At 48.8% G+C, this 12,159-nt stretch overlaps 1 protein-coding gene across 1 annotated transcript in view; it reads left to right on the plus strand.

Moving 5' to 3' along the window:
• LOC118392728 (neuroligin-2) overlaps positions 1 to 12,159 on the plus strand; it is a 149,080-nt gene that overhangs the window by 93,155 nt on the left and 43,766 nt on the right. The window contains exon 2 of the mRNA XM_052460743.1: positions 1 to 733. This exon is cut by the window's left edge and continues 235 nt beyond it. Coding sequence (XP_052316703.1) covers positions 235 to 733 — 499 coding nt within the window. The 5' untranslated portion in view covers positions 1 to 234. The remainder of the gene's footprint in view (positions 734 to 12,159) is intronic.

Consider the following 12,159-nt stretch of genomic DNA (forward strand, 5'->3'; position numbering starts at 1 on the left):
CACTCCACTCCTCCACCTATCCTCCTGCACTCACTCCCTCGCTCCGGACCCCTTTTTTTTGAGGGTCCACTTTTTCTTTCATAAACACTCTCAACCACCACTTCTCTCTTTCCATTGCGATGTCCTTTCTTTCCAATCATCTATACCTTCATGAACATTGAGTCCTCTTTGGGAAACAGACATACACGGACGATAAACGTTTAGTTGGAGGCGGAGTCTCTATAGCTGCCAGTCATGTATCTTTTCCCTTTATCCCTGTGTAAACCAAGTGGGCGGGGTCTCGCCTCTAGTCTCCGCCCCCGCTGCTACATGGCCGACACCTGTCTAGTCTGGCTCCTGGGCCTGGCTCTCCGCCTCTCCCTGACCTCCTGCCAGAAGATGAACCCCGCCAACAAGCCCCCCATGGTGACCACCAACTACGGCAAGTTGCGAGGGCTCAAAAAGGACCTGAACAACGAGATCCTGGGGCCAGTGGAGCAGTACCTGGGTGTGCCCTATGCCACAGCGCCCATCGGAGACCGCCGCTTCCAGCTGCCCGAGGCTCCTGGCTCGTGGCAGGAGATCCGCAACGCCACAGCGTTCGCCCCGGTGTGCCCGCAGAACGTGCACGGCGTGCTGCCGGAGATCATGTTGCCGGTGTGGTTCACAGACAACCTGGATGTGGCAGCCGGCTACATCCAAAACCAGAGCGAGGACTGCCTCTACCTCAACATCTACGTGCCCACCGAGGACGGTGAGTGTCGGGTAGGGGTGGTCCTTCGCTCCCATAGGTGGCGCCACTCAGGGGTAGGGTGAGGAGAGATGGAAGGTGGAAGGGGCGGGGTACTTGAGCGAGATCTGTCACTAGAAACATACCTAATTCTCTTTTTTTACTCACGGTTGGGACGCAACAATATTTTTCCCACCATCTTTTGCCACAAAATATATCTAACCCCCCTAAAACCTCACTCTCCTTGCCCAAATCCAGAGCTGAATCTTTCTTTGGTTCAGTAGGTCTGGGGTGAGGAGACGAGCGACGTCTGGGTTTGGGTTGCGCAAGGTAAGTGGAGAGGGAAGGAAGAAGACGAGGGTTTCTTTCAACTAACTATATTAAACCTTCCTTTGCCTCAGAATCATTTCTGACTGTTTTGTCCATCTCCGAAGGTCTGGGGTGAGGAAGGGAAGGAGAGAGGGAAGACGGATTGGGTTAGGGGGGTTCTTTCAACTCAACTCAACCTTACATCTGTCACCTGAAAATATTGTATCTGAAACCTGCCTAGAAACTTCTCTCCTTCCCTCAAATCATTTCCAGAAATCATTTTTATGCTTGGGATTTGAATCTTTTTTTATTTTTCTTGCGTTTCTCGTACAAACTCAGACACTTTTACATATCGATCAGCTTTTAGGAAATAGTGTATATTTAACGGGTTTATTACAAAGATATGAACACCTGATAAAGTACTAAAAGTGTAATTGTCATCACCCACGGGACTCATTTTTCTTTTTCAATATCACACACTAACCTCCAAGCTGACAATATCTTCTTTTTTTTACACAGCTTTTTAGATACTCACTCTTAACTGTTACTAACACTAGGTACTATCTGCACTTTTAGGCTTTTATGCGAGGTTAAGAAGTGCGTGTGTGTGTGCGTACACCTGTGTGATCTGAAAAACGGCAGAAGAACACAGTACTTTAACAGTCCAGCACAGCTCCACTGGGGTATCCACAATGATTGTCCCACCACGTGTGTGTTCTCTGCTGTTGATGCCAGTGTGTATCAGAGGAGTTAATCTGGGTCTCACCATCCCTCTCCTCACACATCCACAGTGAAGTGAGGAACCGTGATGGGCATCGGTCTTTTCTCTCCATCCCCACCCTGGGGAAGCCTGGACAGCAGCCTGCTACACAAAAAGACAGAGAAAGGGAAAGAAAAGTGGGGAGACCACCAAAGTCAGATTAAAGCCCGAGAGATCTCTGGGGAGCTAGGGCTTTTTAGACCTCACAACTCACCACCTGCTCTCCCCCCCTTTAAAACCCAAAACACAGAGACCTAGAGTATCTCTAAATCACACCAGGCTTCTCTGTCTCTCTCTCAGTTTTTCTTCCTTATGCTCACTTACAATGCGATTTTTGTTTTACCTCAGCCATCACGCCATCACGCCATCACGCCATCACGCCATCACGCACGCACGCACGCACACACACACACACACACACGCGCGCACACACACACACACACACACACACACACACACACACACACACACACACACACACACACACACGCGCACACATGCACACACACACACACACACACACACACACACACACACACACACACCCACACACACACACACACACACACACACACACACACACACACACACACACACACACACACACACACACACACACACACACACACACACACACACACACGCTCACACACCCTTCACTCCCTCACTGTAGCTAAATGTCAGTACCATCCAGAGAACAGCACAGCACTGAGAAGGATTCGCCTGCAATGGCACATCTTTATAGAGTGGAACAAAGCTGAACTCTGACGCTGCCTCCGAAATGGCACCCAGTTCCCCAGGCCACTAAAGGGAATAGGGTGTCATTTCAGACACACCCAGAGTGTTTGACCTTCAACATGGTTGTATGTAGTTGGATATAAGGACCTTCTGCATTGACATTGTCCGTGTTAGTGTAATGCTGAGGCTAGCACTATCTGCCTATGGGACCAGGGGATTGGCTGTCTAATATGTATATGTCTATGTCTCTCTATGTGGGGGGGGGGGATATAGTCCCCCTAGACAGAGAATGATGAGCAGGCATTGATCAGCTGCCCAGCGTCCCCCTCCACTCCCTGAGCTGGCTGTGGATGTGAAAGATGAGGAAGACACACACACACACACCTACCTATATATCCACGCACACACATGCACGCGCCCTGGCATGCACACACACTGGAAAGTCACTGGCAGCACATGGACATTTTTTTTTTTATCAACCCTCACGTTTCCTTTCTGTTTGCTGTCTGATAAAAACCTTTTCCAACGTCTCCTGTTACCTGTGTCCTTCTTGGTCCTTTTTACCGACCAGCCCTAAACCGTCCACCGTACTACTGTAGACAAACAGTCCATGTGCTTTACTCTGTACCCCACACCTCCCCTTTAACTGCCCCTTAGTGTATCCTAAAATAATACAGTAGCATACTTCTTTCTCTCTCCCTCTCACTCGCAGCCATGTGTGTCACAACAGGAACACGTTGTGAATCTTACATCTTTTTAAACAGGACCTCTTTAAAGGGACATTTCTTTAAAGGGACATTTCTTCAAAGGGGACATTACTGCAAAACATAGTAACGCGCCATTCACACATATGTTGGTGCTGGAGAATGTGAATATGAAGTTGAACAATTTTGAAATGTCCCTTTAAGTTAGGATCGTTTTCATAATGCAATAAGGGCAATGGGAGAAAACTAGGACACGCTAACACACAGGCACAAACACACAGACCCCCCTCCCAACACACACACACGTTAGCCAAACAAGCCTTTTTATAGACTCCTTTTCTCTTCAATCCATTTATCTTTTTAAAGAAGCAGTCCTGCTGTTATCACAGGGCTAGTCTGGGAGCCCCTGAGGAGGAGGGACTGTCATGCTTAGCGACCCTGGGGGAGCCTGGACAGCAACCTGCTACACAAAAAGACAGAGAAAGGAAAAGAAAAGTAGGGAGACCACCAAAGTCAGATTAAAGCCCGAGAGATCTCTGAGGGATAATAGATATTGTTTTAGAGAGGTGGAGTGATGGTGGGATGGTGTGATGGAGGGTGGGGATGGAGAGATGGAGGGTGGGGATGGAGTGATATGGGGATGGAGTGATGGAGAGATGGATGGTGGGGATGGAGAGATGGAGGGTGGGGATGGAGTGATATGGGGATGGAGTGATGGAGAGATGGAGGGTGGGGATGGAGAGATGGAGGGTGGGGATGGAGTGATATGGGGATGGAGTGATGGAGAGATGGATGGTGGGGATGGAGAGATGGAGGGTGGGGATGGAGTGATATGGGGATAGAGTGATGGAGAGATGGAGGGTGGGGATGGAGAGATGGAGGGTGGGGATGGAGTGATATGGGGATAGAGAGATGGAGGGTGGGGATGTAGAGATGGAGGGTGAGGATGGAGAGATGGAGGGTTGAGATGGAGAGATGGAGGGTGGGGATGGAGTGAGATGGAGATAGAGAGATGGAGGGTGGGGATGTAGAGATGGAGGGTTGGGATGGAGTGAGATGGAGATAGAGAGATGGAGGGTGGGGATGTAGAGATGGAGGGTTGGGATGGAGTGAGATGGGGATAGAGAGATGGAGGGTGGGGATGTAGAGATGGAGGGTGGGGATGGAGTGATATGGGGATGTAGAGATGGAGGGTGGGGATGGAGTGATATGGGGATAGAGTGATGGAGAGATGGAGGGTGGGGATGGAGTGATATGGGGATAGAGAGATGGAGGGTGGGGATGTAGAGATGGAGGGTGAGGATGGAGAGATGGAGGGTTGGGATGGAGAGATGGAGGGTGGGGATAGAGAGGGAGGGAGATATGGGGATAGAGTGATGGAGAGGGAGATATGGGGATGGAGTGATGGAGAGATGGAAGTATTGATACTGTAGGCAGGAGCACAAACTATACTCATGCACAACACAAACAGAAGGTTAGTCACTAAACCGAAATGCTTCCCGCCCCTCCCTCTCTTCTCTTCTCCCTTTCTTTTTGTCAGTTCAGTGCAGATCTCTCCATTTTGAACTGGGAACGCGGTCAAACGAGGGTTTCATTTGGCTCAGGGGGAGGAATTACATCAGCCTGGGTCAATTACCCAGTTGTACACACACACACACACACACACACACACACACACACACACACACACACACACACACACACACACACACACACACACACACACACACACACACACACACTATTACCCAGTTAGGACTTTTATTCCGTATTAATGAACACAGACTGGCAACACTGTGATACGTGTGGGGGGAAAAAGACGCAGAGAGGGAGTGTACGGTAGCTTTGATCGAAGATGCAATCGGGGACGAAAGCAGAGAGAGGGAGGTGAGGAGGGGAGAGGTGGGTTGTCTTGGCAACCCTCCAGTGCTTCCTGTATTTTCCTGTCAGCGTGTCAAAGACCACATCCATTTGCCTTCCCACTATACTCTGAATGAGGGGATTAGCAAGAGCTCAGTTCCAGCTATTTATAACTTATGAGGCAGAGAGAGAGAGACAGAGGGAGTGAGAAAGAGACAGTGAAAGATAGAGGGAGTGAGAGTGTGTGTGTGTGTGTGTGTGTGTGTGTGTGTGTGTGTGTGTGTGTGTGTGTGTGTGTGTGTGTGTGTGTGTGTGTGTGTGTGCGTGCGTGCGTGCGTGCGTGCGTGCATATCTGTGTGTGTGTGCGCGTGTTCATCTCTGTCTGTCTGTCTGTATGTGTGTGTGTGTGTGTGTGTGTGTGTGTGTGTGTGTGTGTGTGTGTGTGTGTGTGTGTGTGTGTGTGTGTGTATTGTATGAGTGTGTGTGTGGGGGGGAAGTCACATGATTGTGACGATGTCCTCTGTCTCGCCATTACGCCATTGTCGCATTCACCTGGATATTGTGTCGGCTTCTCTCTCTCTCTCTCTCTCTCTCTCTCTCTCTCTCTCTCTCTCTCTCTCTCTCTCTCTCTCTCTCTCGTTCTCTTTTTATTCAACTCTCACATTCTCTCCTTCATGCCGTACCCCTCTTTTCTTCCCCCATATCCCCACCATCTTGCTCTCCTCCCCCCTCCCCCACACAGCTCTCTTCCCAGCTCTTTCTACATGGTCACCCCCTTTCATTTGTGCTAACTTAAGGGGAAAACCACACCACCATCCAATCTCCAATCTTCAACATTCGATTTGGATGAGCAGTGAAGATAGAAATGGGATTTTTATAACAGACACTGTATTTAGATCTCATACCATCCCTGGATAGTTCTATATAGTTTAATACGGTTCCATTTAAGGAATCTATCGTACTAAGATCTATACCAACTGCCCCAGTTTTTTTTTACCTTGAAAACAAGAAAGAAGATATATGTTGAGATAGTTATAGAAGAAAGTAGCTATACACAGCCTGCCTCCAAAATAGCACTCTATTCCCTACGTAGTGCCATACATTTAACCACAGGGCCCTTGCCAAAAGCATTACACTAAATAGGCTACAGGGGTACCATTTATGACACAGCCACAGTTTATTCTTGTGATGCTTAATAAGTTCCGCGAGGGACTCAAGGAGTCTTTGAATGTATCATTACTGATTCGACATCAGTTATCCATCTGTGTGGAGAGAAATTGAGAGGGAACAGATTGAGAGAATAGCCATGTTCAATGCATCCATTGTCACTTGTTCTTGAATTCACCTTGGGAGAGAAGACACTCATGTAAGTCTGTGAGATGTTTTTGGTAGAAATGTCGGCATAGGTCTCCTCTAGTGATATTCTGATGATTTCATAATTGTATTGGTTTTCCTCAAGGCTGCCTATCTTTGACACACACACACGCACACACATGCACACTGCATCATAGCCCACATATCTCTCTCATCGGTCTAATCTTTCACTGTTTTTCACACTCACTCCCCTTCTGTCTTTCGCTTCCATCTAGCTCTCTATCTCTCTTCTCTCTTCTCTCTCTCTCTCTCTCTCTCTCTCTCTCTCTCTCTCTCTCTCTCTCTCTCTCTCTCTTCTCTCTCTCTCTCTCTCTTTCTCTCGCTCTCTCCCTCTTTCTCTCTCTCTCTTTCTCTCGCTCTCTCTCTCTTTCTTGCTCTCTCTCTCTTTCTCCACCCTTCTCTCTCTCCCTCTCCCCCTCTCTCTTTTTCTCCTTTCTCTCCCCTCTCTCTCTCTCTCTCTCTCTCTCTCTCTCTCTCTCTCTCTCTCTCTCTCTCTCTCTCCCTCTTTCTCTCTCTCTCTTTCTCTCGCTCTCTCCTCTTTTCTCTCTCTCTTTCTCTCGCTCTCTCTCTCTTTCTTGCTCTCTCCCTTTCTCCACCCTCTCTCTCTCCCTCTCCCCCTATCTCCCCCTCTCTCTTTTTCTCCTTTCTCCCCCTCTCTCTCTCTCTCTTTCTCTTTGTCTGTCTCTCTCTCTTCGTGGCTCAAAGGGCCATCTCTTCAGAGCTTGCTGTAGCTGAGGTGACTAGTGGCTGTGAATGCAAATGAGCCTAACCCCCTTATCCCCCCCCCACCCCCCCACCCCCCCACCCCACACACACACACACACACACACAGCGGCGGCCCTGCCAGAGTCCACTGCTCACAGTGCCTCCCAGAGTGCTGAATGGAGGGGCAGAAACAGAGAGAATAGTTTTATTTTTAAAGACAGGGGATAGATAGAGAGAAGGCTGTTATCTAAAGGTAAACCTCCATCAGCGTATCACCGTCGTAGACAAACTGTCGACATGTAGCCGACAGAACAACACATATGAGAACACAAGTCAATACTATGGCTCCAAGCCCCTGACCCTCAGGTAATGAACAAACAGACGTACTGTACCCTGTGCTGTTCAGGGAACACAATGAATGACTAGAGGATGTTAATCGATGGCCTGCTGAACTAGCTACACACTAAACACACACGCGCACACACACACACACACACGCACACACACGCACACACGCGCGCGCACGCACACATACGCACACACACGCGCACACACACACGCGCGCGCACGCACACACACACACACACACACGCACACACACACACGCGCACGCACGCACACATACGCACACACACGCACACACACACGCGGCGCACACACACACACACACACACACACACACACACACACACACACACACACACACACACACACACACACACACACACACACACACACACACACACACACACACACACACACACACACACACACAGGGAGGATAAGTATCTGTCTACAACAATCTTCCAGGCCTTTGAGCTCGAATTGACCCCCCCCCCCTTTTCTTTGTTTCCAATCTCTTCACTGCCCCAGTGTGCTGGGTGGGTATTAAAAACCATTTTTCATATAGAGACAGTGTCCCAGTGCAGCCCTCTAGGGTAGAATACACGTTTATGAGGCAGGGACCAGGGAGGAGTGATGGAGTGAGGGACAGAGAGAGCAGGAAAGAGAGGGGGGAGGTGAAACAAAGGAGAGGAAAAGAAAGTTAGAGAGACAACCTGACAGTTCTATCTCTTTCTACATTTCCTTCCCACGTTCCCTTGATATTACCTTGAATTTGATAAAAGGGGGGTAACTATGTCCTTCAAGCGTTGCCAAAAGACTAAACGTCACAAAACACACACAACCTGTTCCAAAAGGCGGGCTCCGAACGCAGCTCCAATCTATCTGATTTAGAAGACACGTTCTGTTTGATTGTAATAGGATTTAGGGCATCGCTACCCAGAGACGGAGGATAAATATTGTCCCTCAAAATGGGGTAGATTACCCGGTAAACCCCCAGATTAGTCCCTCTGCTGGGGAGGAACACAGGGATCACACTAAGACACAGGCAGGGCCAAACATGACAGACACATGACAGAGACATGGCAGACACACAGACGAAGGCACGAATGCACAGACACACGTAGACACGTGGCAGCTACAGACACATATGCATGCATGGCAGTTGCACAGACACACTCGCCGAGAGCGAGAGAGGCACACACATTGTGGCTGTGGCTGTTGCATGGGGAGAAAATGGCTTTAACCTTCATGCCTTCTCAGTCGTCACCGTTCTGTAAATGTCACTATCTGGCTACCTGCCGCTTTCTCTCTCTCTCTCTCTCTCGGTGCATGCTGGGTGTTTTTGGAGTTTGAGTGTTTGGTGTGGAAAGCTCTATCCTAACTAACTTTCTTGATTCTATTCTTTTCTTTACATGTTATTTTCTATGGTGGAGGGTTAATGCAATATTTGTTTTTAGCGGTATCCAAAGTTTCTTTTTTCAAAGTTAGGGTGGAAGAGGACAGAGTAACATTCCGGGGGTTGCAAGGTATAGTGTGCGCAATGGCTTCTCAGCCTAGTGCGCAAGAGACGCTGTCGATTCAGCATGGTTTCAGGTGTGTTCCTGAGAACGGAGTTAAGGTGGAGGAGGTTCTGCTCGCGGTCGGTGAACAGGTAGGAGCTGAGTTTATACATTCTGCTTCTAGAATGAACAAGGCGGTGGTTGTGTTCATGAAAAGAGCTAATTTGGTCGGTAGGCTAATTGCTAGCGGAATATTTGTAAGGGATGTGTTGGTGTCAATTTCACCTCTCTCTACCCCTTCAACAAGAGTTGTAGTGGCAAATTTGCCTCCGTTTATTACGGATGATCAAATTAGGAAAGAGCTGAGTCGTTTTGGTAAGTTTGCTAGCGGTTTCCGTGTACTGTCAGCAGGTTTTCAGGCAGATGCCGTTAAGCACGTTGTTTCATTCAGGAGGCAAGTGTTTATGTTTCTGAACAATAATGAGCAACAGCTAAATGTGCATTTTAAAGTGAGGCATGGGGAAGGGCTCTATGCAGGTTTTGCCAGCACAGATAGTCTACGGTGTTTTGAATGTGGGGATTTGGGGCACAAGAGCTTTGCGTGCCCACATAAAGGCCATAGACAAGGGGAGGGTACGAGCGCAAGGGGGAAATCGAGGTGAAAATGCAGGGGGTAAGGAGATGCAGACAGCAGAGGCTGGGCCTAGTCAGTCTAGAGATGGTGGTGTAGATGAGGCTGGGTCTAGTCAGGCTAGAGATGGTGGGGTAGCTGAGGCTGGGTCTAGTCAGGCTAGAGATGGTGGGGTAGCTGAGGCTGGGCCTAGACATGCTATGGAGGGTGGTATAGCTGAGGCTGGCCCTAGTCATGCTATGGAGGGTGTTGTAGCTGAGGCTGGCCCTAGTCATGCTATGGAGGGTGGTATAGCTGAGGCTGGCCCTAGTCATGCTATGGAGGGTGTTGTAGCTGAGGCTGGCCCTAGTCATGCTATGGAGGGTGTTGTAGCTGAGGCTGGCCCTAGTCATGCTATGGAGGGTGGTGCAGATGATACTGCGTCTAGTCAGGTTATTCTAGTGGATGAGGAGAGTATAGTGGGGAAGTGTAAGAGATTAGGGGAGGAGGAGGAGGGTGTCAAGAGGAAAAAGAAAAAGGGTGTGGACAAAGGCACCATGGAAATGTTGCCTGTTGCTGTGGGTGAGGCCCTAACCAGAGAGAAAGGGCAGGTGGTCAGGGTGGGAGATAGAGAAGAGGAGGAAAGTGAGTCTGAGGAAGAGGATGAGGAGGTATTTTTTCAGACTCCTCTTCAATTGGCCCGGAGCTGACAGCCAGTCAACCAGAGGGGTCTAAGTACACGTTGAGAGAACTGACAAGGTTCCTGAATGAGACTAAGGGGAAAAAAGTTAATCTTGAGGCTTTTTTCCTGATCCTAGAAAGTTTGTAAGATCAGTACAACATGCTATGAGAAATGAGGGGCATGGTGTCCTCTCACCCAAGAAACGGTTTAGGTTGAGGAAGTGGGTCACAACAGTGCGTAAAGGTTTACCTTCAGACACTGTTTAAATGTTTAATTTCTTACTGACACTGGGGCTTTTTGAGCTTTGCTATTGGTCTATTTCTCTGCTGGCTTTTCTCCCACTTCTTATGGAGACTCTTCGGGTAGGCTCGCTCAATATAAATGGCGCCAGAGATGCGGGAAAGAGGAGTGTGTTGAGTGAATATGTAAAACATAAACAAGTACAGGTGTTGTTTCTGCAGGAGACGCATAGTGATGTGGTGAATGAAGTTGATTGGGGGCTCTGGTGGAAAGGGGCAAGTGTGTTGAGCCATGGGACAAATCTTAGTGCAGGGGTGGCAGTCCTTTTTGCACCGGGTCTGGCTGTAAAAATTTGCTCCTCAAAGGAGGTGTGTAGGGGTAGGTTGCTTGTTGTTAAAGCAGAAATTAACAACATGTGTTTTGTCTTTATAAATGTGTATGCGCCTAACACAGGGAGAGAAAGAGGGGTTCTATTTGGGAGTCTTAGACAGGAACTCTCACAAGTAGCGCCTGAGGAGACGCTGGTGATCGGAGGTGACTGGAACTGTACAATGGATTTTACAAAAGACAGAAATGGGGAAGAGCCTCATTCAGTGTCAGTGGGAGTGTTAAGGGACATCTTTAATCAGTTTGACCTAGTGGATGTTTGGAGAACTAAACATCCAAACACAAGACAGTATACGTGGGTGAAGGTTTTTGGGGCTAGGGTGAGTGCAGCTCGACTTGATCGTTTTTACATGTCCAGGAATCAGAGCAATAGGCTTCTGAGTGCTACCATTCTCCCAGTGGGGTTTTCGGATCACCACATAACCATGGCTCGGCTGTCTATTTCACCAGGGCCCCGGCAGGCATCTTATTGGAAGTTCAATGTAAAGCTCTTACAAGATGCCACTTTTTGCTCAGGTTTCCAGACTTTTTGGGAAAGATGGGGGCAGCGAAGAGAGGAGTATGAGTCTCTGAGTCAGTGGTGGGATGTGGGGAAAGTGCAAATTCGGCTTTTCTGTCAACAGTACACAGCTCTCTCATCCTCAGAGGCAAGGAGAGTGTTGGGGGAACTAGAGCGGTGTATTAGTGAGATGGAGGTAGAGATGGTGGGGCAAGGCAATGTAGGCCTCCAGGCTAACTTAGCCGAATTACGTAGGGACCTGGGCAGTTTTTTCCAGGTTAAAGCAAAGGGAGCACTTGTAAGAGCTAGGTTCTCCATGCTCAAGGAGATGGATGCTCCCAGCTCCTTCTTCTTTGGTTTGGAAAGACAGAGCAGTGAAGCCAAGGGTATGCATTGTCTACGGCTGTCTGATGGGCGGGTGACCTCTGTGGTGGGGGAGATGCGGGAGCGGACTGTGGAGTTTTATACTGAATTGTATAGGGCAGAAATGTGTGATCCTATGTGTGCTCAGGTCTTGTTCGCAGGACTCCCTAAGCTCTCTCGGGCACAGAGGGATGAAATGGACATTCCTCTGTTGTCACATGAACTGGCAGAGGCAGTAACCCAGATGTCCCCCGGTCGTGCACCCGGGGTTGATGGACTTCCAGTGGAATTTTACAAAAATTCTGGGGAACAATTGGACAGGATTTCTTTTGCGTGTTGCGAGAATGCATAGGGGTAGGAGAGTTGCCGATGAGC

This window comes from Oncorhynchus keta, chromosome 13, assembly GCF_023373465.1.
Source record: "Oncorhynchus keta strain PuntledgeMale-10-30-2019 chromosome 13, Oket_V2, whole genome shotgun sequence".
Lineage (NCBI taxonomy): Eukaryota > Metazoa > Chordata > Actinopteri > Salmoniformes > Salmonidae > Oncorhynchus > Oncorhynchus keta.